Here is a 27,971-nt window from a genome sequence, read left to right on the forward strand (position 1 = left end):
ATGTAAGAGATTGGTGCCTCCACATACAATTTGCGAATAACTTGAGTATTATTTTACCGGTTGACTAATTTCTTGCAAGATAAGTACTGGACTAGTCCAATAGTGCACATCCCTAATGGAGATGTGTGAAGGAGGCATGCAGGGTGAGATTCCCCAGAGATGGAGGGAGTGCGACACACATGCCTGCCACCAATTAGAAGGCGAGTGGCTTGGGGCAGCCTGCTGTAATCATACACACACACACACACACTGACTGGTCAATGTAGAGGAGCGCATGATGAATAATGCAACGCTTGGTGGGTGTGGACCAGCGTGCGTGTGTGCGTCTGCGAGTAAGAACCGGAGAGTGAGCATGTGCACGCGTCAATGTGTGTGTGAGGAATCCCTCCCCCAGCCCCCAACCAGCCGGTGCCTGCAACATGAGGTCAGCGAGCTAGCGGGGAAGAGCGGAGAGAGCGAGGAGGAGAGGAAGAGGGAGAATGTACAGAGAGAAGATCTGAGGAAGAGGAATATGCAGAGCAGAGGAAGAGAAGCCCATCGATGGCAGCCATGCTGAGTCCAAAGATCAGACAGACCAGGAGAGGTACAGTACGCTGCATTTGTATTTCATCATCTGTCACCTCTCAGGGGCCGCGTCACACACACACACACACACACACACACACACACACTGTACGTGCTTCGATCTCACAGCATCTCTGCTTCAGCTGCTCTCACCATATTGGCTGGATCTGCTCCTGATACTTCAACTGTGGAATTAAGCAACTGATCAATCAATCAAAAAAATTATATATATATACATACATTTTTATATATCGATCAGTGGCATAATCTCACAAATATACATTTTTATGGGATAAATATAAGGGATTACATTTCATAATTTGCTGCTTTCATTACAGAGATGCCTGTTTCTCAGTAAAATGTATCATCATCAAAATAATTCTGTTCTGTAAATGATACATTTCTATATAGAGAGATGCATGCTTCTAATTAAAATTGATTATTCTCATAAAAAAGCAGCAAATGTAAAAAAATAAATAAATAAAAAATCCAATAAATATTTGATTGTGAACATAAGATTTACCTATTTGTGACATATATATTGCGTTTGACTAGGCTAATAAAACTGCCAATATTTTGACATATTATTATATGTACTGATATTTTGCCATTTTGTAATTATTGGCATTGGCTGATAACCATGTCAGCTTTTTATTGGTGATAAAAATGTTGTAGTTTCAGAGTATGTGTAAACCGATGAGATTCGCCTTGCCATTATAAATACCCATTTTTTGAGATAAATACCCACATCGATCGACGACTATGGCTGTCCAACTGATAAACCAACCTATGTTCACCATCAAATATTTGATTTAAAACAAGCTGCAAGACAAAAAAAAAAAAAATTAATAATAATAATGCACTCTATGGCTCAAGAAAACCCTAAATAAATAGAGCCCATTGCTTGGCTCTCATTGTGCTGTGGCTGACCATACGTCAAACCACGACCATCCAGCGATGCATTTACACTTCAACAGATGAACATCAAGACACACATTCCACTATCATCCGCAACACGCTGTTCAGTTTCTACACACACACACACGCCCACAGCGGCTGATCATCATTCATCAGCAGCCTATAGCACAGTCTTGGGTGAGATGTGAAATACAGGCAGGAGAAGATCTGAAGCACAAGGCTTCATTCATCATGCATCAACTTGATGGATGACGCTGTGTTAATAACCAAAGCTCAATGCGTATAAAGAAGCTGAGTGATTTACCCTTTTATGTACCCTCAAACCTGCTTATAGCCCATCCCCCATCCCCCATCTGCCTTCTGCCCCAGTACCTGCTGAACATCAAGCATCTGCTGGGAGGAGACGCTAAAGCACGAAACATGAATTTATTTACACGGCACTCTCTGATTGGTCAATCACAGCATTCTTTGGTCGTATGGTTTAGTATAAAGACCGTCAAGCTGTAAAACTGAACGCTGTCCCAACCGATTTCCAACAAAGATGTGCTATTTTCAGTTAATGTTCCACTTTCTTATTAAAATTAATATTTCCATTCATTTATTAAAGGGATATTTCACCGCTGGAAAGATGAATGTGTATTTAAATTGGGTCATTTATGTAGTAGAAATGTGAAATTATTTTAGAAGTTGGTGCCTTCTAGACTGAGAAAAGCCAAAAATGTATTTTTGGCTCATGTGGATGAAAGACAACAACTCCCAAAATGCACTTGCTTCGCTGCCCTACGAGGACACTCCCAAGCCACGCCTACCGGTTACAGAGGGCAGTATCGGAAGAAATGATACAACTAGGCTACTAGTCGACTCGAAACCATAGACAGTATATAAACTGGACACAGCGACCCCATTGGATTCAACGGAGGAAAGTGAAGTCAATTAGAAGCACTAACTTCCTGATGGTCGAGCGTACTGCGCAGACTCAAACTGAGCTTGACGACGTAGATGTGACGTGAGCAACCCGTCTGTCCTCTAGTAGCTGTGCCAAGTGAAATCTGAATCATTCCCTTCCGAAACTTGCAGAGACGGAGAGTGTGAGTAGGAGGTGTCCATGAGATAAGAGCAGGAGAAACTTTTGCTAAGTATTCTGATTAATTACTTTGCCATTTTGCCTCCACGTCCCCCCGATTGCGCGCGAGCTTCTCCTCCTGTCCATACGGTAACTTCTCTACTGTGCGACAGAGAGTCGCGTGGTTATGACGCAATCGTTAGCCTATTTTTACAAAAACTGCTTCTACGGGGCCATAACGTAAGATACAAGGTATGGAGCCTTTTATAAATTTTCGTGTTTCTTTAGAAATAAATAATGGACAAATGGAGTCTTAAAACGCCTCAGATGTAAAGTTATTCGCTGTCAAAGTGACGCCAAAATGAATGGGAGTCAATGGGATGCTAACAGCAGGTGATGGTCTGATAGCCAATGGCGGCGCCCGGGGAAGCTTCAACATAATATGAAACGCTGCCCCCCTGCTCGAAACTGAAAAGACGGCGTTTTATCGTGAGATCCCCCTATGGGCGGGTTGAAGACATGCGGGACGAGCTCCTCCTACTTGCTAGAACACCAGAATTACTAATAACACTGGGTAATGGGGGCATCAGGGTGTTGCTATCAATATGTTGGGTATTGAAATCACTCATTTGCTTTTCACTGACCGCACATTGTACAAGATAAGATTTGTCAATAATGTTCCAGATCTGTTGCGCACCAAATACTCAGCCATCTTCTTCATCTTCATTTACTTTCGCTACATGATCGTCAAGTGAAATCACGGCTGCTTGTAGCGCAGGTGGCCAAGCAATGCAATCACCGGTAACAACGACTACCGCCGCAAGCCTAACAGTTACTTGGTCATTTTCGCAAAAATAAACCCTCTCTGAATTGCGTCAGGGTCTTGCATCACCCTGAAGGGGTTTGTTTTGCAATAACGACCAGCTGACTGTACATTATACTTTCTTTATTTCCCAAAGGACTTATGGCAGATGCTTTAATCCAAAGCCATTTGCATTTACATTGCAAGGTATATATTTGATCAGTTTATCATGCATTTCCTGGGAATGGACCCTATTACCTTGAAGTTACTTGCTCGATGTTGGAATGTTATATGCTGTTGGTTACAGTCACATAAAGTAGTCTTTTAATAATATAAAGATATCATTTTATATATCTATATCATTTTATACATCTATAACAGGCTATTTCTAGATATAATTTTCTTTTATATAATAATATAAAAGCCAAGGTTTTAATTTAGGAAAGAACATATAATACAATATAATATCACCCCTATTTTTCTTAAATTAAGCTGCCTTTATAATTTTGGAAGGGGGTCCATCACATTTAGGGTTTCATGGGGTTGAAAAGTTTGAAAACCCCTTATCTAGTTTGTGTCTTATAGTTACTAACCTTAAAGGGTTAGTTCACCCAAAAATGAAAATTCTGTCAGTAATTACTCACCCTCATGTTGTTCCAACCCCGTAAGACTTTTGTTCATCTTCGGAGAGCTGTCTCACTCCTCCATAGGCTGCTGTGTAATCGATATCTGTCATCCCAGAAAAGTTAGTAAAGACATCATTAAAATAGTCCAAGTGACTACAGTGGCTCAACCTTAAGTTTATCAAGTGACGAGAATACTTTTTGTGCGCAAAAAAAAAAAAAAAAAAAAAAAATTCAACTATTCATTTTCTTCTGAGTGAGTTCACGTAGAGTAACAGCGCAGCACTTCTGGGTTGTACGTCAGAACGTAGGCTCACTATTGGCCGACGCTGGTCATGTGGGGTGGTGTGGCGCAGTGGATAAGACACATGCCTTTGGTGTGAGAGACCCGGGTTCGAATCCACTGTGAGACACCAATGTGTCCCTGAGCAAGACACTTAACCCCTAGTTGCTCCAGAGGCGTGCGACCTCTGACATATATAGCAATTGTAAGTCGCTTTGGATAAAAGCGTCAGCTAAATGAATAAATGTAAATGTAAATGTAGATGTGTGTGATGCTGGCCAATAGTGAGCCTACGTTATGACTTACAACCCAGTTGAATAAAGTCGTAGTTTTTTTGCGCACAAAAAGTATTCTTGTCGCTTGATAAACTTAGGGTTGAGCCACTATAGTCACTTGGACTATTTTAAACATTGTCTACTTTCTGGGCCGGCAAGTTTCAATAACATAGAAGCCTATGAAGGAGTGAGCCAGCTCTCAGATTTCATCAAAAATATCTTAATTTGTGTTTTGAAGATGAACAAAAGTCTTACAGGGTTGGAACAACATGAGGGTGAGTAATTACTGACAGAATTTTCATTTTTGGGTGAACTAACCCTTTAATGTGAGGTGGAGTTTATCTAAGGTGCCAAATTTATATGCCACAAAAGTGGCGCCAGTGCCACTGTCATCATGCACAACTTGAAAACATTCTTTCCACTATATTTTAATTGCAACTTTAGAGGCAACTATTCTCCAAGTTAATCCCCTCCGTGCCAAAACAGGCAGTTTTGGTGACCACATCCTAGAAACGCCCCTGACAAAGTGGGAAGGTATGAATCATCGTGTAGAGAGATTTGCACACTGGGTGTCTGCACTCGGTTTCATTTGACTTGGGCACTGAAATGCTTAATCCTTTCAAAAACTAATTGGCACAAAACGTTTGAGTGCAGTGAAAACGTTTCAGTCATGAGGTCAAATTTACAGCTGTGAGGAAAGGTTTTTTAGAAAATTGAATGTTTGTATTTCTGCTAAACACATCAAAGCTGAAAGGTTAAATTTCTCCATAATATTAACAGAAAATAAAATGAATTACTCGTACAAGCAAATATCACACTGCTAGTTCCTAGTGTTCACCTGTGATCGAATAAAATGCTAATTTAGCATTATATTCAACTTTAACTACTGAAAGAAAGCCTAAAATGATCACCACACCAAGTCATAATCAAAATTTAGTGAGTGAAAAATGTTAAATATCGAAACTTGAGATTTGCATTTACACACACTCACAGCGTTCGGCGTGATCTTGCGACTGCCAGAGCAGAAATGAAAGCTGCTGCTCTCCGTATGTTTTTCCGTCGTCTCTAGTCGTGCTAGTCGGGCTTATTTTGTCCATTAGATCGAAAGATCTGAAAAAGAAAAAAAAAACATAGATTTATTTACCAGCTCATAGACCCTCCCCTCGAAGAAATCAGGACAGAAATGGTTGAAAGTGGACAAAAGAGACATATTAAAAAACTAGGTGCAAACAGGAATGTGTCTCCCTCGTCTACTTGTGATCTGATCAACCAAAATGCATCTTAATACCAGGTGTAAACAGGGCCTAATATGGATAACTAACTAAAATTGTGTATAATGGTAGCTAAATGTTGGTATAGTTCAGGATTTTAAACATGGAAGTTCTGCCTATATCATAACCATATGTGACCCTGGATCACAAAACCAGTCATAAGTCGCACGGGTATATTTGTGGCAATAGCCAACAATGCATTGTATGGGTCAAAATTATCGATTTTGCTTTTATGCCAAAATTTTGGATATTAAGTAAAGATCATGTTCCATAAAGATATTTTGAAAATTTCCTACCGTAAATATATATAAAAAAATGTTTTTGTGAGTGGATGCAGCAAAAGCTCAAACATAAATGCACAACTTTAAAGGAGATTTTCTCAGTGTTTAGATATTTTTGCACCCTCAGATTCCAGATTATCAAATAGTTGTATCTCGGCCAAATATTGTCCTATACAATATTTACCCTAACAAACCATACATAAATGGAAAGCTTATTTATTCAGCTTTCAGATTATGCATAAATCTCAATAAAAAAAAAATAAAAAAAAGACCCTTGTGACTGGTTTTGTGGTCCAGGGTCACATATGGAGAAAGCCATGCATAAACCCCCCTGTTCTACCAATGCAGACCACTCTCTTCCTCTGGTCTCTATTAGAAAGAGCATCTACTGAACCCACCACACCCAGAGACACAGCTAATATAATCAAGAAGCCTGCAGATCTGAGGAGGAGGAGACATTATGGAAAAGGCCATTGGAGACAGACCCAGCAGCCATCACACATTTGTTTCACTAAGATCCTGACTCAGTTCCTCCACCTCTGTAGTAAACATTTCATTCTAGTGGAGATGGCAAAGTATGTATACACAAAATTCCTTTCTCCGATCTCTGAAATTTGGAAAATGTGAATGTTCAGATTGTTTTTGTTGTTACCAACAGAAGAAAAATTAAGAGAGTAAAGAGAAAGGGTGGCAATTAAAAAAAATGTGGTCTTTTCCTTGCACATATAGGAAGAGTGATACGAGAGATCTATCATGGCTATGTTGTAAAAAAGTTCGGGACAATGGCAAATGATACAATTTAAAATCATTATACAAAAAAATAGTTGAGAATGCTGTGGCCAATAAGAATCAAGTATTCGAGAGAACCACATAATAGAGTGCAACAGTGCCTGCCCTCTTCTTTTAGCGATGTTGGTTCCGGAACTTTTTAAAAGAGTATTTTTTAAAACGTTATAAGCCAAGAACTGAACAAACCAGCTATGAGGAGAATAACAATATTACAAACTTTGGTTTGAAGCTGTGACCAATCAGAAGCAAGTATTCCAGAGAGCCGTTTAATAGAGAGCAACAGCGCTGCTCATATTTTAGCGCTGTTGGTTCTGAAAGTGGGAAACCACTTGAAACATTTGTTGTGTTGAGACATTTCAATTACTTCTGTTTGATTTGTTCATTGCAAACAGCTGAAAGTCGGTCTGTCTTTAAAGGTTTATTTTATCATTCAAAATGAATTTCCCATGTAGAAAATGAATGGGACTTTTACTTTTCGAACCCGACTGCTGCACGCTATATGCATGAATTTGAGACGCTCACCAGTGGACTGGGAGTGAAAAATACTATAAAAAAGCCACACATGCATTGATTTTGACTCTACAGCCCAAAGGCATAAGATGACTTGTGCAGGACTGACTCCGATAAATAATCTATGGTGACATAGATTGTTCATAGTCCGGCCTGAAGCCTCGAGCACCACAGCTTGTGTGTGTGTGGCCTGTGTCAGAGCAGCCACATTTTAAAATCGGTTATATCAGTCAAAATCTGTTCCCAGAATATTTTATATTACCATTACCGAATAGGTAATACTCCAATAATCTTTGTTTGACTATGAAATAGTGCTGTGATCTCTATATTATATGAAATGTCAGACTGGCAAACTGCAGAGGTTTCTATATCAAGTGCGCCTCTGACTAAATTACACTCTGGAGATCCTATTAGAGTATGAGAACTCACTCCCTTCGGCCATGGGGAAACAAGCACCTGATACAGGAGACGCCCAGATAAATTTACCAGAGGGTAACTGGTACAGACCAAAGAGGATGATGGTTTGCATTCTGCTGCAGGAGATGAAGCTGAACACAAAGCAAACAAAGAACATCACAGCACGGTCGATTTTGTTATTTAAGATAAATATTAAGAGCTGCACGATTCTGGATAAATTGAGAATCACATTATTATCGGTTTTTTTTTTACTCAAGATGACGATTCTCTCAATTCTGAACAAACAAGTAAATAAAATAACATGTAATTTACTAGAGGTTCTGACAAGTTTAATTGCTGCAGCCTATTTAAAATGTTTAAATACATATATATATATATTTTTTTTATTTTTATTTTTTTTTATTTTTTTTTTTTATCAGTGTGAATGCATGATTCATTCATAATGACTTCACTTGTTTGAGTACTGGATGAACCAGTGTTTTTAGAACGAATCTCTTGAATGAATATAGTCAATATAATCATTATTTGAAGTACCAAGTTACTTTCAAAAGGTGATTTGCTCTATTTTAATCACTACCGTAGACATCAGTGTTTATATCCGAACTATCAAATTTTTATTCCAGTACTATAATTTGATTATTTGTAACCATGTAATGTTGAAAAATGTGTTTGTGAAGCTGTTTCATACCTATTCATGATATTTCATGATATCTGCTCTCAAGGACACTAAAATATATATTTATATTATAAATGTATAAATATATTTAGTATCTTAAAACGTCTCACCTACAGTATCCTTGCTACATGTTTTTGGTGAAGCTTTCTTCCGTTCATGAAACACAAAGAGGACTTTTAAAGAAACGTACTGATCACTTTTTCCGTGCATGTATGCCATGAAAGGAGACAGAAGCTGTCAAGCTTAAAAAAAAGACACAAAACCACAATAAAATTCTCATAAAAAATGGTTAGTATGACTCATGAAGTCTTCTGAAGGCACACAATAGACTACAATTCCCCTTTTGTGTTCCACACAAGAACAACGTGAGCAAATGATGACCATTTTCCCCTCTGCTTCTGTGTTTGTCATCCTTAAATCATGGAAGTCTAGAAAGGTCTCACTGACTTCTCATTGACTCTACATCTCTTCTCTTCACCTACAGCCAGGTCCAAGAGCATGGTGATGGGAGAGGCATCACGCGGCTCATGTCGGCCCACCTCACCAAGTCTCCAAGAGGGGGTGCTAAAGGCCGGCTGGCTGAAGAAGCAGAGGAGCATCATGAAGAACTGGCAGCTGCGCTGGTTCGTGCTTCGTGCTGACCATCTCTACTTCTATAAGGATGAGGAGGAAACTAAACCACAGGTATGTTCAGCTTTAGAGACCTACATGCATTTCTCTTCACAACTCCAGAACACTATGCAGAAACAAACTTGCACCTATGAAAATAAATGTGGGCTTGACTACTGCCGAATTTGCACCACTGCACTATGGAGATGGTTCTCCAATGGTTGCTACAAGTCCTGTACTGTAAGTTCAAACTGAATTAGACACACCCATTCGATTAGACACGCCTCTTTCCAAAACTCTACCATACAAAGACGCTACTGAGACCACTGTAATCAAAGATTGAGTCAAAAGTAAAAGCAAAAGTGTACAACTGATTACGGAGCTGAATATGGTGCTAAACCCACTTAACTTGTCATATAGCCTACATGTTCTTTGAATGCACAAAGGCCTGACGAAACTCAAAGTTTTCTGATTGGATTGCACTTGTACTTTGAAACCAGTTGGCAAAAGTTTGACTTTTCAAAAATGCGCATTGTCTAGTTACCCTGGCATGCTAAAAAAATGTACATGAAGGGGAATGTACTTCAGAGATGTTTTACTCATAATAAATTCTAAGGCCGCCAATAATTGTAACTAATGTGTTTTTGAAGAAAAACATTTATTTCATAATGTAATTTCCCCCCTATTTTCAATTGTTTTACTTCATTGAAAGGTTTGATTTTCGTGATTTTTTTTAATGAAAGAGCATTTGCCAAACATATTGGTAGCAGTATACATTTTTGTTTTAGTCAAATAAATATCTCATAACAGCCATTTGTTTTGTAATCAGACATTTGTTTGATTCAGTTAAAAGATCCAGCTCATAAGATATTCTTTAATGATCATATAAACTGAATAAATGTTTATCTTGCATGCAGTGTACTGTAAGTTGCATCCAATTAAGCATTTGTCTATTCACAAATGTAAACGTTCGTGTAGATTCACAAGCGGTGTTGTGAATGATGCTGCTGAAAAACCTCTCAGAGCATTGTTATTTATCTCAGTGCAAAGAATGCACAATCAAGAATCATTAACAGAACATCGTTAAACAAACACAAATACAAAAAGAATTCTCTCATGTCGCAAACCGGCTCTTGTTAAGTGTGACGTTCCATCAACAAAATATGGCAAAAAAAAACACTGTCAATAGGTGTAACACCCCAAACTAAACTGCTTCTTGAACACTACACACACTTTAAGGTGCAGTCTGTAAGAATGACAACTAGTGGTCGAAATAGGTACTGCAGTCCAAATTCAAAATATCGGAGATCGTCGTTTCTCCCGCCGCCTGCTCCTCAGACTGGACGGCGCTCACACGGGTTGCCAGTTTTAGCACATGCAACAGGAACGAGCGCAATGGACAATGAAAATTGGCAACATGAAGTATCACAGACCAAAACAAAAACAAACATTCCAGCCTGGAAACGCACATTTCAAAGTAAAATAACTGGCTGTAAAGGTGTTTTTCAGAGAAACGAGTATGTGAACTTAGCATGTTTCCTCAATATATGCAAACAAACATATTATGGTATTTTATGCTTTAGTGAAAAAGTTACATACAGCACCTTTAAGAAAGGTTCTAGACTAATATGTTAAAGCATCATGTGACAAACAGCTATTGAACAGTAAGTGTGTGCTCTTCCATTTATGCCCAGTTGTTTTACATTGCCACCACAATACAAGCTTGCACATTGCTTTTTTAACAGGTTTATGACCATTTATTTTAAGCAATCAATACCGTCCAGCCTCGTCAGTCAGACTGAGGTGTGTGATGAGCAACTAACCCTCACAGGAGACTGTCAATACTCATCCAAGCACCATTAATCTGAGCCCATGCTGTGCTGGCCAGGATGTGTGTGAAAATGTCAATCCCACCCACTTTTCCTGCCTTTAATCAATGGGATTCAAAGTGGAAGGGCTGTGTAGGAAAATCTCATAGCAAATCACACACTGAGATAAAAGGAGTTCATCCCACGCATCATGATCTGTTTTTTATGGTTCACAAAGAACATTTTGCATTCCCAAACATTTCTCAAGAATGTTCTCAAGACAAAACTTAAGAATTTGAATTCCTTAAATAAAATTGTTTTAAATCGCCATAGTCAAAACATCTTAAGCCCCTTTCACACAGAGATTCCGGAAAATACACGGATAATGTGTACCGGGATTTGTCCCCGGATCGTTTGATTTTGGTTAATTCACACTGCCAGTGATTTTCCGGAATCAGTGAGTACGTTCACACACATCCCGTAAAGACACGTGACGTCAGGAAGTGTTGTAGAAAGGCCAGTCTAATCTTCTTAGACTTCTTCGCATTGTAGTCGTGCACTTGGTGGATTTTTTTACGCAGCGTCTTAGGCTATGTCTACACTAATCCGGATAAATTTGAAAACTCAAGTCTAAAAACGCTCCGCATCCACACTATCATTTTCAATAGTTTGCCAAAAGTTGCTCATCCACACTGAAACGTCTGAAAACGCTTACATCCCGTACTGCGCATGAGTAAATCCTAAGACGCTTCAACCTGCGTCATTTCCGCCAAGCGTTTATTTACTTTCCAGCTCTGAAACGCAAGTGTCCTCGAGTTCCGCCGCTAAACAACAACTGCGAGTAAACATTCCGTCTCCTTTGAATAAACGCAATCTGCACAAACTGTTATGATTAATGTTAAGATTAAACATTAATCTTTAACAAGGCTGTCAAAACGGAGAGCATCCAAAACAACTGCTGTACAATGTCGTTCACCATCTTGGCTGAATTGGTCATATGACTGCATCACATGACTAAAAATGCGTCATCATATTCAAAAGCCTCCGTTTTCACAGTCCACACTACGACGCGATGACGGCGTTTTCAAATTTATCCGCTTTGGAGAGCGTTTTCCAAAAGCTACGTTTTCGTTGACTTAAAACGCCGTCTCAGTGTGGACGGAAGACCAAAACGGAGAAAAAAATATACGTTTTCAAAGAAAACGTATTAATGTGGACATGGCCTTAAGTTTACTAATGATCTGCGCTCTCGATCTCGAGAAACCACCCTCCAGCATTTTTTTCCGGATTCGGTCGTATAACACATCGCGTACCGTTCCACAAAGCTGACGAACGCTCTCAGCTTCAGCGCGGACAGTAAGGAGCTCCTGGTCTTGGCTTCATTCTAGTTTGCACACATTTTTTAGTTCTTTCTTTGTTAATGACGAACACAAACTTTTTTCTAAGAGCAACAAAATACCCCTTACGGCATTGGTCCTGGCTTTTGTTCACACAGGGCGCATTCCGGGACTGATCCCGGCAATGTTACTAGGTCCCGATCCCGGCATCAATCCCGCAGTCACACAGATGGCACTCTAGCAATTGTACGGCAATTTCCCGGGATCAACGCGCTGTGTGAAAGGGGCTTATTAGAGCGCCCGTCCAATAAAAGGAAAATGTCTTGAATATTGCCAGATAGATTTAGCTGCCTATAGCTAAAAGCACCGGGGAGATTATGACCCTAAATCTACATGCAATTAGTTGCCCTGGTGAATAATCTCTGGAATTCATTCAGTTTATAGTTCATCTAATTGAAGGAGGCACTCAGAAATTGTGTACTCAAAATCCCTGGTTACACATTTCCAGATGAATACTTGATGCTTATTAAAGAATTACATTCAAGAGCGCATGGTAATTACGTTTGACTGATTTTTAAGTCAGTGTAGGTTAAGTGATGCATTTGTATGTATCTGTGCAGGGATGCATCTCACTGAAGGGCAGCCAAGTGAATGAGCTGACAGCCAACCCAGAAGAACCCGGCCGACACCTTTTTGAGATTATGCCAGGTGAGAAGCTCTTCAAATCATTGCTGTCCTATACTGAAACCAGCATGCAACAGTCTATATAGTTTCTGAGTGACAGGAAATCAAACGGGCCTTCCAGAATATTCTGATTGCGGAGGGGTCATTTGGGGTCAGCCTGATTTACTGATGCTGAATGTCTGTTTGTTTTATTTATGACAAGTAAACAACACATCAGTGTGACACCCATCAGAGCTCTAGAGGACATGCAATTGGGACATGCAGTTTTTTTAAACAATATAGCAAAGAAAACAGAATAATTAATTACAGCTGTGCTGTAAACTACATGCCTATCACTCGGCTAACTGCAGCAAACCTCCAGTGTTTACAAGGTATAAATTCTCTCTAAATCCTTAAGATGATGCCTGATGTGTATCCCCCTTTCTCTCTCTCTCTCTCTCTTGCACATGCTAATCATATTAAAAAGGGAAATATTGAATTTCTTATCTCTGAAAATGCAGCCCTGGGTTGTTCAAGTCAGAGACAGCAATATGACCAAAAATAATAATAAAATAAAAATCTAACTGTGCAGATCTGGTTAAAAATAATTTAACCCTTGTTGGTTAACATGTATTATGGTGTATTCTTTTCCAGAGCAATGTGCATTAGGGTTGGGAATATTTAGGCACATAAACTAAATAATATGATATGATACTGTACATGATATGATTAGATATGATATGATTTTAATACATTAATTATGCCTTGCAATGCAATAATTGTAAATCTTATAATACTTATCTGTTAAATGCTACATCTTTAGATAGTATAGGCCTAATGCGTTACAACACGACAAACAACCAGTTTCAGATGTGACAAGGAATCTGCAAATATTATAATGCATTTTAACTTTGGTTACAAATATTTTTGAAAAGATATGCATTACAGTGTACATTGTGAGTGTATTTATATTCCATTATACATAAAGGTTTTTAATGGTCCACTTTAGACATTCTATTATTAACTACAAGTACCTATAGTACAACTACATGTCAACTAACTTTCATTAGAGTATTAATACTGTCTGCTTAATATCTGCTAACACTGTTTTAATCATGGTCCTTCAACAGACATTCTACTGACTATGTTACTTTGCAAGTACAGATCAATGTATTCTACTAACCTAATCCCTAAAAGTTTACTAATAGTGACTGTAATAATGACTGCTAGTTGACATGTAGATACAGTTACTTATAGCTAGTATAATGGTCCACTGTAGACATTGAATAAAGTGTAACAAGTGTTACTGCTTTTCAATAATAATAATTATTTATTTAAAGTATGATTATGAGTTCTTGTAGAATCATCCACAATCATTTAAGAATCAGAGTGCATCAGCGAAAAGTTCACCCCTAAAGTGCATCATAAACATTTAGATAACTGAATTCTGCGTTAGCTAAAGTAATGGACCAAATAAAATAAATAAAATAGCCAAACACACAGCAGTTACCCAGCCCCCAACACCACTTTCTCATGCCAGATCAGTCAACACACCATCTCCTCCAGAGAGAAGAGCTCTTAACCACATGACCAGCATGCTTCGTTCAGATCCTTTGAGTCAAACAAACTTATTGACAAAGTCCCTTTTCCATGCAAAATGAACAATAACGTGACAAATAGAAATGATTGTGTTGTGACTCATAAAATTAATAAGATCCGAAAACAATGTAGAAATGGAAAGACGTGATTTACAGCTAAGAAAACTAAGATTTGGAAACATCTTTATCATACTGCGCTGAAATATAGAAGCAATCTCATGTTTTGGGTTTTTTAAACATCCAACAAACATCCAACAATGGCACCATTCATTGCAGGGAGATAAATGACAAGTGCTACAAAAAATGGGATCTAAACCAATGGGAAAAGCCTGGAATTATTTTGCATGCTTCTGTGTTTGCGTGGCATTCAGAATGCAAAAGCATAGTCTGGTCTTCTAACCCATGCTTGCTTCCTCTTCCCTCCACAAAGTTTTGATATTTAGTTAGTTATCTGCTCGTGAGGATTTCCCCAAGTATCAGGTCCTCTGAGACTGATGCATCTGGTGTGCTGTGTGTTTGCGTAAGTGCAGTGAGGTGTTTAGAAAGGACTAACAGAGCAGGCCGTCTCCTTCTGTCAGTCTACCGTGAGAAGTCAGTGGGAATGAGAGAAACAGAAGTGAAGTGCTGCTGCTTGAGCTGAACTGAGACGACGAAAGTACTTTCTACTCACTAGTTGTTGTTTTTTAAGGGCGTACTGTATGGACTAGCGTGTTCCAGTTTTTTTTATATCCACTCTGGGACATGTTTGAGATGTGTTTTATTGAAGAAATGATGGTTTGAAGCAAACACTTCTGCAGCATGAATTCAGTGTGGTGTGAGAACTGCATGTGCCGTGTTGGGGTTCATGGCCAATCTGTTGGAGTAAGAGACATGGCACAACATTAGTCTTCTATACAAGCTCAATCCCTCAAGTGCATCATGGGACAGGGCTGCTGTAAGCCACGGAGGCTCAAACCACCACTACCCCAAGGTAATGCATTTATTCGTGCACTTAGAGATCGAAGTGACAATGATTTTCTACCATTTTCTTTATAATACTGTTATAGCATTGTTAGAGTATGGGTCAATACAAACATATACAAAGAGCTAGAAATGCTGGGTCGTGATATATTATTTTCATACAGAACAGTTGCATTAGGGATAGCACAATATAAAAATATTTCTTTCTTTTTTTTCCTTTTTTTTTTTTTAATATGGCCGATCATCAAAATGCTGTCCGAAATTGTAAATCTAAACCCCTTTTGAATGCCATTTTTAAGTTTTTACGATGATAGTAAAAATATAAATAATAATAATCAGACATTGGAACATTTTTACGTATGATTAGAAGATAAATAGGCTTAACTTTTTTGTACATTTTGTAATAGGCACACATAACTGCAACAAGGTGACAAGTTTCTTGTAATCAGCAGTTCATATAATTTGAGAAAATACTGATATTAGAATAGAACTACATGTTGTTAAGGTTGCAATGTACCTTTAAATCAACACTAATGTCTGTGGTAACATCCTAAGCTATATACATTTATTTAAAAAAATCACAAAAACATTATGATTTTAACATCTTTACAGTTCAGATAATAGGGGAAAAAAAAAAGTTTAATCAAAAGTTTTGACAAAAATGAATTTTTGTAAAATGATAAACCTCACATTTCAATCTAAAAAATTATTAAGCACGTTACACAAAATTGATAGACGGGATGAATGAAAACGCAAATTCACTCTCTGACAGTAGGTGGTGCTTATGGAAAAGCAAAGATATATTGTACAGAAAGAAGAGGAGCGCTTATAAACACTAGTTCATTAGGCATCATACAAAGGTAAGATGAAATCTTCAGATCATATAACCACCCCCCACCCCAAATAAAACACCGATTTGCACGAATCACGTGAATAACCTATATCAGAATGCTGACAAGTGTGTATAAAAAAGGTTCACTGTTTGAATTGGAAAAAAAATAAGCCCTTACATTATCAGTCAGATACCAATAATTTAAAAAATGGTGATAGTCAGCAAAGTGCAATGGTTGGGGATGGTCTCAGCTTAAATAAATCCCCCAGAATTCACTTAATCAGATATCTGTTGCATACTTTCGCCACAAGCCTGTTTTTCTTTTCCCTCCCAGAATATCAGCAGTCATTCTGACACTTCCTAAAGAGACATGAATGCGAAACAAAATGCCACACCATGGTGAGAAATGAGGGGTTCTCATTATTCCTTCCACTCTGTGTGAGAGCGTTAGCCTCAGAGGTCTTGCTGGGTCTGATTGTCTTATTTATCTTAATTGCATCAGTACTTTGTTTAGCAGTTCAGTCGAGTCTGCTGTGAACACTTATCGTCTCTTGAGTTATTACTTCAGTCATTTTGTCTGGCTGAACAGAATAATAATTTTGCCTTTATCATTGTTAAGCTATAAACTGATGCCATTATGGAGGTTGTTCTACTTTTTATCCTTTACTGTTGCAAAGCATCTGTATAACTTTGGCTCTTTCTTTCTAGGTCAGCTTTAAGTTATTATGATTTGTGAAGTGTTCAACTGCTCATGCCAATGCTGGCCAGATGGATTGAACCACAGTTTGATGCTAAAGCCTTAAAAGTTTTACTGAAATATATATTACTGCCACATTACATTTATTAATTAGAGATACATAAAATGTATTACACTATAAAAACATTTTTGTAAAAACTTGTGACTGAAAATGGAGAAAACAAAATCATAACCACTTACAGCACCTAAAACACTTCCATAATTTCATCACTATCTAATGAATGTTGCTTATAGAAATTCACATTTCTATTTTTTCTTGGGCAAATAATCTTGGTTGCAAGCTATAACAGCCATGTTTAAGAATATTTAGTTTTGCAGTAAATATAAGTACCTTATGCTGAATTTATTTTACATGAACACTTAATTTATAAATTTGCAAGAAACTACTCAAGCAAGACATATGTAGGGAGATATGAATCTTTGAGTAATAAACAGTGATGTAGAGGTGAAAAACAAGGTAAGGCAAGTTTATTTATATAGCACATTTCACACACTATGGCAATTCAAAGTGCTTTTAGAAAGGAATAAAAATAATCACAAAATAAAAGCAAGGACAATTCAAAATTATTCAAAATGCTTTACATAGAAAGCAATTAAAATATCACACTATGGCAATTCAAAGTGCTTTGCATAGAACATAAGCACAAAATAAAAGCAAGGGGAATTAAAACAGTTATAAAAGGAATTAAAAGAGATAAATGATAGCTCTAAAATTAATTAGAGTAAAATTAATTAAAGTAGTAAAAAGATGATACATAGAATAAACTTCTTATCTGGCACCGGTGTATCTTATTTTGCATATAGTTTTACTCTTACACTGTGTCTGTGGTCTTTATTCTGTGCGCCTATAAGAATTCCACTGGACGTCTCCAATGGACTCGATTTTTCCCTAAAATCGGACAGGAGGTAAAACAGGCAATACCATCATCTCACAGATTGCATCTCTTGATTTCTATCTCAGCTGGTGAGAAAGACAAGGCTGCGATGAGCCATGAGTCTTTTCTGCTCATGGCCAACTCCCAGAGTGACATGGACGACTGGGTGAAGGCCATCAGACGGGTCATATGGGCTCCATTTGGAGGAGGTAAATACCAGGTGTACCACAACCACAGCTACCAATATAAGCCACACACTAAATAACATATAACATTACTGTATAGCTAGTTGAAAAACAAGTGAATACTTATCTATGCCATTGGATATTTCTTGTATGTTCATATGATAGGCTATGACCAGGACATGCTCACAAAAATATCACTGAGCAGAGTAGGATCCCTCACTATCCCGAGATTCAATTACAAAGGCCCTGTTATTAATAGAAAGTTCAAACAAGTAACGTAATGTAAGCAAGTCCAAGATATCTGCTCTCAGTTAGAGACAATGTGGCAACGTGCCTCGAGCAGCTTGAACAGTTAAAGCTTGTACTAAATGTTGATGTTATCTTTTGACATACAATAACACGAAAGAGTAATTTTCTTACCGTGGTCTCGAAACAGGCGGGAACGTTTCCAAGTGTCTTGCGTCAACCAAACTGACGCCAAGATTAACTGACTTTTTAAAGACCGTGCTTTTTTATTTAGCTTGGATTGATATAATTAAACTTAAGACAAATTTAAGAACTATAACCGCATCAAATCATTCTTTCTGTGATTGTCTTCTTGTCGTTAGTGCGGTTGAAATGCATCAATAGTTCGCGCGTCTTTCTGGTTCAAACAAGAAGATTAACGGTCCCTCAGAGAACCCGGATGCACAGGATGCGCTCACAGGACATCGATGGAAAGAGAATATATTCGTGAAAAACGAGTGTTTCTTTGTACTTCGCGTTCTTCGAAATACTTCGATGGCCACTGTAATTGCGAATCTTCTCGCTGCTGTCCTGTCGTTTGGAGTAAAACTGTCAGTCAAAAAACTGCAGGTGTGGTAAGAGTGAAACGGCATGAACAAAGTCACGTGATCAGTAAGTTAACCACAGGCTGATTTTTACTACCTGACTGCATGTAGCACAAGTACTATAATGTTTTGGTAGTATAATTAAATATATAATAAAATATATAATAGGCTACATATTTGTAGTGGATTTAAAGCAAATATTTTGTGCAAATATTGTTGCATTTAGCTTGCCTATTATGCTACACTAACATATAGTGTAGCCTATGTCAATTAGCTCTTTAGTTGTCAATATCGGAGTCTGCTATTGAAAAATCCATCCTGGCCGATGACTAGGTAAATTGGCTACTATGTTTTTTCTGATATGTACAATTATGACATCCTGAATTACCTACCTTACATGCTTGAAACTAAAGTTTTCTAAAGGTTTTGTGCAGTGATACCATATAATAAGCTAGTTATGTTGGGATCCCCAAAGTACGGACATGGTGACTGGTGAAGAAGAAAATATATAAGATGGGAGGAAAAATTATTTGGCAATGTTTTTGCGTTCTCTCGTTCCCCCCAGAAACTTTGCTTTCACTCAAAAGTTTTGCGAGCGAACACAAAGTTTTTTAGGGGAACTCAAAAGCATTGCCAAATAAATTTTCCTCCCGTTTTATACATTTTTTCTTTACCATGTCCCTTCAGGAGCTCCGTACCAAAGAACCTTTCAGTGAAAACAGTATTAGTATATAAAAATAAAAACTTTTTCCACTATAAAGAATCTTTTGTGCAATGGAAAAGGATTGTACATTGAAGAAAGATTTGTTTCTCCAAAGAACCTTTCAGTGAACCGTTCTTAAAATATATATATTTTTTTTAGTGTGAAGAACATTTTACTAATCTAAAGAACCTAGAGCAGAGTAAATGCCATGGTCTGTCTTGACTGTTCATGTACAGTATAATAATCTGTTGTTTGATTCATCTCTACAGGCATATTTGGGCAGCGTTTGGAGGACACCGTACAGTATGAAAGGAAGTTTGGCCCTCGTCTCGCCCCTCTCTTGGTTGAGCAGTGTGTGGATTTCATTAGGGAAGAGGGGCTTGATGAAGAAGGACTGTTCCGGATGCCAGGACAAGCCAACCTCGTCAAGGACCTTCAGGAGGCCTTTGACTGTGGAGATAAACCTCAGTTTGACAGGTACCACCAGCTACTCCAAGCAAAGACATGGAACCACTTAACCCTCTCCAACTGTCGGTACTAACCCTATAATTGTCCTCTATAGTAACACTGATGTCCACACTGTGGCTTCCCTGCTGAAGCTGTATCTCAGGGAGCTGCCCGAGCCAGTCGTTCCCTTCTGCAAGTATGAGGATTTCCTCACGTGTGCTCAGCTCCTGGCCAAAGATGAGGAAGAGGTTAGTGAATGAACAATATGTGTGAAATGTAGAGAAGTAAACTTAAAGGAACAACATTTAGATGTATTTGAAAACACCTACATGATCCAAGTGTGTCTTTAAAAGACCTATTCGGACGGGATTAACTTTACAAGGGTAGATGGAGTAATGTAATTTTACCACAGGACGTCTATAATATTAATGGCCAATTTGCACGGGATAAGATATCTCAGTAAAACTAGCAGAAGTGAGAGGGGTAACTTTATGTCGATTTGCGCATCGCTGTCACTCCTGTCGTCATGTGTGTATTATGTTGCATCCTGATATCACGTGCACAAACACATATAACCTATATTTATATATATATATATATAAAACAGTTATGTCCGGTCGAACGATGTATTAATTAACTTCAGATTGGATTGTGTTGGTAATAGGCACTTACCTAACGCTAAAAGATGTTTCGTGCCTCTAACAAGTGCTTTCAATCTTCTTTCTGATCTGAATGTGTGTAAAACACTTGAGTTTTGCCACAGACTCGTCCCAGCGTCTAGAACGCAACTGATGCTTTTTCAAGCGTCTCCATACTTGAAAAACCGCGGAAAACTACTTTTAAACACGAAATGACAAAATATTTACGTACTTATTTACAGCGGGTCTATTCGCACGGGATTAGTATTACCTGAGGTAATTTTTCCGGCCCTTTTTACTGAAGGTGAAAGTCGCTGTAATCTTTACTGACATTGTCCGTAATGATCACTGAGATGCACATTCGGACGGGACTAAAATCACAGAGAAGCTCTGGTAATTATTACTTTACCCCACCTCTCCATGTTAAACTAATCCAGTCCAAATAGGGCTTTTAACTAGAGTACATTTTCCACAAATTGTTAGTGGAAAGAAGTGTTTAGTTTAAACACAGTTGTTTTTGTGATTGTTGCTGATTGAGAATCTTTTTTTTTTTTTTTATAAAATATTGTTAAGGTTTGCAAACTTTGTCAAACTAACCCCTTGAACCAAATATATAATATTAAGAAAATGTTAACAGTACCAACAAAAATTGCTATGTTGGGAACAAGCTTAATGAATGCATAGGGCTGCACTGATCTGTAGTTGCTTATAGAATTTGTTTTGTATTGAGCTGTTTGCTGGTATTGGTGCCAATTATTTCTGCAGTTTTGTCAAAATGTATGTTTGTGTGCTCATAAAACAGAAAGCTGTTACAGTCAGTATGCGGTTTGCTAGCCAATGTTCCTCCCACATATTTCCCAGCTGACATGATGTGATGCACAGATTCAGAAGATGTGTTAAGCGGAAGTCAAAATTTTATTACATTATACATATTATAAAAGTTTCAAACACTTGGCATAAAAAAAGCATAATTTTCGTGAAATGCGGAAAAACATCATATTTTCACTTGATTTCAAACCATCGAATGCTGTGGTCGCTTCAGTGATTTTATGTTTCCACAGGGAATACAAGAATTAGGGAAGCTAGTGACGACGCTTCCAGCTGCCAATTACAACCTTCTGAAATATATATGCAAGTAGGTCCAACATAATCATTTTAGACACATTCTTGTTAGTCCTTTTCATGGTTCAGTGCTCAAAGTGAACTCCATTTTTTATAGATTTCTGGATGAGGTGCAGTCTCACTCAAATGAAAACAAAATGGGTGTGCAGAACTTGGCCACTGTGTTTGGACCAAATATCCTTCGTCCTAAAATGGAGGATCCAGTAGCTATTATGGAAGGTAAGCTCTTATCGAATTTCAAACCAATTAGTTTGTTAAACAAGACACATTTTAAAACTGGACATCTGTTGGATGGTTGCACCAACTATGCCTAAAATGTAGCGTATATTTGTGATACAAATGCAATTATAATATGCACTACTAAATATTTGAGCATGTACCACTTATAAACATAATATATAAATATATATCCAGAAATAGCTCACACACTCAAAAAAAATATTTGTATTGGTATTTATTTATTGCTCCTTTTGTTTATTTTAGAAACAGTCATTAATATTATTTGCATATTTAAATATACTAATTATTTGTTTACAAATTTGGAGGCTTCTTTTTGGATTAAAAGTAGTATTTATAGTAAATGTATAATAATAAATGTTGTTTATATGATATTTTTCATTCATGCTCTGTTCTGAATGATTGTGATTTTAACAGTAAAGACAAAAAATGGTACAGTAAAAATCTGTTAACTGGTTAACAATAAGTTTCATTACTATCTACGGTGAAGAACTGTAATACACTGTCAAACATTACATGATCAATAAGTTATGACAAGTTTTTCCATTGCTTTAACTTATCAAAATAAAAAGTTATATAAGATTCAACAAATTTTTGTACACTAAGTGAGTTTAATGTAATTTAAGTTGAAATGACTTAAACAAGGTAATTGTACTTGTAAAATTTAAGGCAGAAACTTTTTTTTTATAGTGCTAACCTTATATTTAATGTAATTTTACAGTAAAACACTGGGTAAATTTACAGTTTTGGAAGTAAAAAAGAACAAGTCATTGTATAATTTACAGTGAAAAAATGTAAATTGACATTCTCATAATTCCCTGCGTGACACTTAACATTTGATATATTTTCGTTGAAATAACTGTTTCTTCTTAGTTTTTCTTACCAGTTATGTACATAAGGGTCTAATTTTGTTAAATTAATGTTTATTGCATTACTTTAGTGTCGTGTGCGTTACTAGGATGGTGTTTAGTATTTGTGTGAATGACACTGCAGATTTTACTAGAATTGACCTTCTCAGCTTGTGGAAAAGATGAGTGATAAGCTTTGATTCATCATGTATCTTTCTCATCACCACCTGTTTTTGGTGGTTGTCAGTGTATTACAATGGTACAAAACAGATATTAGTACTTCAATAGGTTGGTATATTAACATTTTATCAGTTAATTAAATACTGTACATTTACTTAAAATTATTGACTACAGGGGGTCGGGACTTTAATCTCTTTAAAATTCATCTTTGATCACTAAAATGACACATTTAAATGTTTTTTCCTTGAATGCCTTAAAATATCTCAAATGTAACTCGACACCCTTGCCTCATTAAGTATACGCGGTTCTATGAATATGCAAATTAGCCCCGCCTCCACTCCCTCACATCAGCTCAGAGATCCACTGGTTGACGATCACACGTTGATCTGATTGGTTACAAGGTAGTTTGTGACGTCAGAAACACCAGCGATTTCAAAGTGTGTTTTTGGGACTGTCTTTGGTTCACTGCAGTTTTAAGGAGAAAATACTCAGCAATGGTGTCGACTTATGAATTTACACATGGTTTGTCTTAAAGCATATTAAAAACACCACATAGACATACACACAACATTAAAAGCTGGATTTTCACCACAGGGTGACTTTAAATCTGTAACTAAAATGTACATCCCAATGTAGGAAGTACATCAAGGGTATATGACTTATACGAGACCTTTGCATATGTGTTTTACAGGCACCTCCCTCGTTCAGCATCTCATGACGTTACTGATTAGCATGCATGATCGCCTGTACACTGAAAAAGACTCTGAAACATCACAGAACCAGATGGAGGTGAAGGACCAAAGCCAGCAACATCAGCAGTCCAACCTGGTTGACTGGATCTCTGAGGAGGATCTCCAAACCTGCCCACACACAGCCAAGAATGACCCGACCAGTAGCAGTGCCTCATCTGTGGATGCCGTTTGCACCTCGAAGTCTGTGCCTCAGGGAAAGGGAGAGACGGCCGTCAGCCCCAGTAAGCAGGCTAAGACTCTTCCAGGGTGGAAGTACACCTTTAAAGGCTCCTCTCCCCGGCCACAGTCCGCCAAAGTCTCTGCGGTGGACGTGACCACGGGCTCCAGCGGGAACTGGCTCATAAACGGGCTTTCCTCGCTCCGGGGACACCGACGCACCTCATCCGGAGAACGCTCCGGAGAACGCTCCCGAGATTCAGGCTCCTCTCAGAGACTGTCTACCTATGATAACGTCACATCTTCTTCAAGTCTGGGCAGCGTGTTGAGTATGGACAGCACGCCTTGGTCCAGCTCATCGTGTGAGATCTCGGTCCCGGACTCCGGAGGCGAGCCGTTAGGGGCCGACGACGGGCCGAGCGCTCAGGAGGAACGAGCCGAGGAGGAAGAGAAGCCCAGCGAACACGAGGACATCAGCAGCACTGAGGAGAACCGCGCGAGCGTTGTGTTTTGCAGCGATAGCGGGAACGTGGCACCGGTCATCCGAGTTGTGGACGAAGATGCAGAAGAAACCTCCTCATCTCTGGTCAGCGTCGTGGCCGAGCTGAAAGAAGAGCTGAGGAAGCAGAAACAGACTTACGAATCTAGAATTAAAAAGTAAGTTTGCTGTTTCTTAAATGCCATGAGGATGGTTCGAATTGTTTAAAGGGGTGGTTGATTATGATTTCACTTTTCTAACTTTAGTTAGTGTGTAATGTTGCTGTTTGAGCATAAACAACATCTGCAAAGTTACAACGCTCAAAGTTCAAAGCAAAGGGAGATATTTGCTTTTAAATAAATCGCTTTTTAAGGACTACAACAAACGGCTGGTAGAGACTACACCACATTCCTCCCGGGTTTGTGACATCACCAACCCCGATATTTACATAAACCCCGCCCCCGGAACACGATTTATAGATTATCAAGACAGAATATGCTAATCAATGACTAGAAGATAACTACACATAAGCTACATAAGTTCATCAACTAAACATTCAGAAATGTCCTGTTGCTTCTACATGCTGTCACTTCTTGAGTCTCTCCATCATTGTCCGACTCCAGTTTGAACATAAAAGGCTAAAAGATTTTGAGATTTTCAGTGCATGTCTGTGTGAGGTAATCGAAGCTGCTAAGGACAAGAGCTCTTGAAGCTCCGGGAGCAGCAGCTCATTTGCATTTAAAGGAACAGACACAAAACAAGCCATTTTTGCTCACCCTCAAAAAGTGACAATTTTAACATGCTATATAAAAATATCAGTGGGGTATTTTGAGTTAAAACTTCACATACACACTCTGGGTACATCAGAGACTTATTTTACATCTTGTGAAAAGGGCATTATACCACCCCTTTAAAAATACACGCCCTGTTGGGATGGGACTATATTAGGGAAAAGAGAAGGTCAGATTTGTGTTTCTCAAACATCCCTTATGGAAATGAACCGTGGTTTTACTACAAATAAAACGAAACAAAAACATGGTTATTGTAGTTAGCAATAACAACAGATTAACCATGGTTTTGCTACACTAACCAGTTTAACCATGGTATTAGTATTTTCATGAAATGGTATTTTCAAGAAACGGCTGAAGACGCATCTTTTTAGGCAACACTTGATCTCTTCTCTTCTACTCTATATCTATTTAAAAATAATAATAATCACATATACTGCGTTAGACTAAACTGGGTAGGGTTGTCCTATTGTTAGTTTAATTGCTGATATTGCTCTCCTCATTTGTAAGTCGCTTTGGATAAAAGCGTCTGCTAAATGATTAAATGTAAATGTAGAAGTAAAACTGTGGTTAATCAAATGGTAATCAATCCGACAAAAACCATGCTTACACTTTCACTATAAGCCGTAAGGGATATGGAAAGCAAATGAAAATCTCTTGTCTTTTTGGCATAATTATTAACAAAAAAGTCAAGCACCGCAAAATAATATGACTCTTTTGCAAAGGTCCAAGGGATAATATTTGTTGCCACCCAAACTTTAGAAAATAATTATATTATAAATATAATATGGGGGTCCTCTGAAAAATCACAGACATCCTCTGGTAATAATAGTAACATTGTTTAGGAATTAATTGTGTCCAAATAGTGTTTCTCTAAAAAATAATTAAATAAAAAATAAAATAATACAACTTATTTTTGGTGAAGGATTACAGAAATACACTTTACCTTTGAAGCCTTTGTATACTTTTCTAACTTGATAAATTCAATTTGAATTAATTAATGAAAATAAATTTGATTTTTATCATAATTATTACAAAAAAAAATGTGTTCTGAGCTCAGTCAGAGGTTTTCAAATGTGTGTGTGTGTGTGTGTGTATATATGTATGTATAGTCATATTTGACTAAAGCACTATTGGTGTTAGACGTACGAACCTTGAAAATACAATTGTGTTGTTGTTATTTGTCTTGTCAGTAGGATAAAAAAAAAAAAAGAATAATTTGACTAGTCTATGATCTATGAAAAAATACACTTTTTAAAGTCATTTTTTTCTCTCTCAAATTGCAGACCTTGAGTTTTCCCTGACCCCAGTTTGAAAGCCCCTGGCATGAGTAACTGTTGTATTGACTCACGCCTGTGTTCTGCCCTCTACAGGCTGGAAGACTCAAGTGCAGCCCTGTGTGCGCAGATGGAGAGACTGGAGCAAGAGATGGAGCAGGAGAGAAAAAGAAAACGAATGCTTGAGATCAAACTGAGGAACTCTGAGCGAGCCCGTGAGGACGCGGAAAACCGCAATCGCCTCCTCGAGAAAGAGATGGAAGACTTCTTCTCCACGCTGGGGGATCTGGCTCTCGGAAGCCGCACCAGTGACATTTAATGCAAAAAAATGAAACACAAGGACCACGCAAGACGATGTTGTCTCAGGCATCTCCATTAATTATACGGACAATTTTATGTCTGCAAAATTCCACTATCACTCTGATTCTACCAGTCACTTTTTCAAGGCGGCTCCCACCATTCCAGCAGTGTTACATTTATTAAACCATTTTACACCCGTCGTTTTAAAGCGACTTCTTTTTTGGAGGTTTCAGCTGACAAAGGAGTGGAACATCTGAATCCGGTCGTGAAATCATGTTCACGGCGTGAAATCATGTTGTTTGCATGTTCGAGGTTCCCAGTCTGAATGCTAATAAGGACGATTAGAGCAGATCTGTTGGCTTTGGCACATTAAGCAAACCACTGCCGCAGAAAAGCGTCACTTATAATGACATTGGGACAGTGACATTGTCCAGGTCTTAATGTAACGCAAGCGTACTTGACTAAAATAGCTCCAGATCTTGGCATTGAATACTTATTCTTGCATTCGGTGGTATTTTGAGACGTTTAAAAGAAGCTATAAATGTGACTTTTGTCAATTGAGCTCATTTTTTATTTATTTTACACTGTTTAAGTGCTTAGAAAGTCTAGAAATGCTCTGTGGATGTTTCTTAAAACGAGTGGTCAAATACTGTGTCATAGATTACGTAGACTCGGCTCATTCTCTGAACTATTGCATAGTAGGTCATATTATATATATTAGCATGATGGCCGTAGCCTAATGGTCAACTTTCCAGGCTGCTAATATGAATGTTTCAGGTTCAAGCTCAAGAAGAAGAGACCCAGAAACTGGACATCACCACTGTGCCCTCAAGCAAAGTGCTTTTTGCTGCTCAACACGTTTCAGTTTGGATACTATCTGGATATTACTAGAACAACAGCTTTTACAAAAAGTCTTTAATGCATATTTAGAGTATGTGAAGATGTTATACATCATGATTAGACTATTATACTGCGGTCATACATGACGATGAGTCTTCTGTGCTGTGCTGAAATGTTACCATGTGTCACTGTGGTGGTATGTAATTATTCACTAAGGCCTAAATTAAATTGTAAACTGAAAAACGAACGTACATCTTGTAAAGGCGATCTGATCATCTA

The 27,971-nt window shown here is 38.0% G+C and overlaps 1 protein-coding gene and 1 long non-coding RNA gene across 4 annotated transcripts in view; one reads left to right on the top strand and one right to left on the bottom strand.

Annotated features, from left to right (window-relative positions):
• Window positions 1–18,926, bottom strand: part of LOC307147346 — a 41,837-nt gene extending 22,911 nt beyond the window's left edge. The window contains exons 1-2 of the long non-coding RNA XR_013819284.1: window positions 18,517–18,926; window positions 5,520–5,638 (exon numbers count right to left, since the gene is read on the bottom strand). This is a non-coding gene — a long non-coding RNA (uncharacterized lncRNA). The remainder of the gene's footprint in view (window positions 1–5,519; window positions 5,639–18,516) is intronic.
• arhgap22b (Rho GTPase activating protein 22b) lies at window positions 424–27,970 on the top strand. 3 transcript variants are annotated; one of them, XM_079851997.1, is made up of 10 exons: window positions 424–583; window positions 8,957–9,156; window positions 12,847–12,934; window positions 17,998–18,120; window positions 19,899–20,106; window positions 20,192–20,324; window positions 21,776–21,849; window positions 21,934–22,055; window positions 23,793–24,666; window positions 26,649–27,970. In XM_079851997.1, the coding sequence occupies exons 1-10, from the start codon at window positions 541–543 to the stop codon at window positions 26,869–26,871; spliced, it is 2,088 nt and encodes a 695-aa protein (XP_079708123.1). In that variant the 5' UTR covers window positions 424–540; the 3' UTR covers window positions 26,872–27,970. The 3 variants fall into 3 exon arrangements, with proteins under 3 accessions (XP_079708123.1, XP_079708121.1, XP_079708122.1); XM_079851995.1 differs by lacking the exons at window positions 424–583; window positions 8,957–9,156; window positions 12,847–12,934; window positions 17,998–18,120 and adding an exon at window positions 18,410–18,993 and having other exon boundaries at window positions 26,649–27,942; XM_079851996.1 differs by lacking the exons at window positions 424–583; window positions 8,957–9,156; window positions 12,847–12,934; window positions 17,998–18,120 and adding an exon at window positions 18,737–18,951 and having other exon boundaries at window positions 26,649–27,942.
• Window position 27,971: the final 1 nt, after the last annotated feature.

The sequence above is a fragment of the Squalius cephalus genome (assembly GCF_949319135.1).
Source record: "Squalius cephalus genome assembly, chromosome: 19".
NCBI classification, from domain to species: Eukaryota; Metazoa; Chordata; class Actinopteri; order Cypriniformes; family Leuciscidae; genus Squalius; species Squalius cephalus.

Coding starts and splice junctions, on each gene's coding strand:
- arhgap22b (XM_079851997.1), top strand. CDS start 541: ATGGCAGCCATGCTGAGTCCAAAGATCAGACAGACCAGGAGAG. Junction 12,935..17,997: donor CCTTTTTGAGATTATGCCAG/GTGAGAAGCTCT, acceptor TTTCTATCTCAG/CTGGTGAGAAAGACAAGGCT. Junction 20,107..20,191: donor GATAAACCTCAGTTTGACAG/GTACCACCAGCT, acceptor TGTCCTCTATAG/TAACACTGATGTCCACACTG.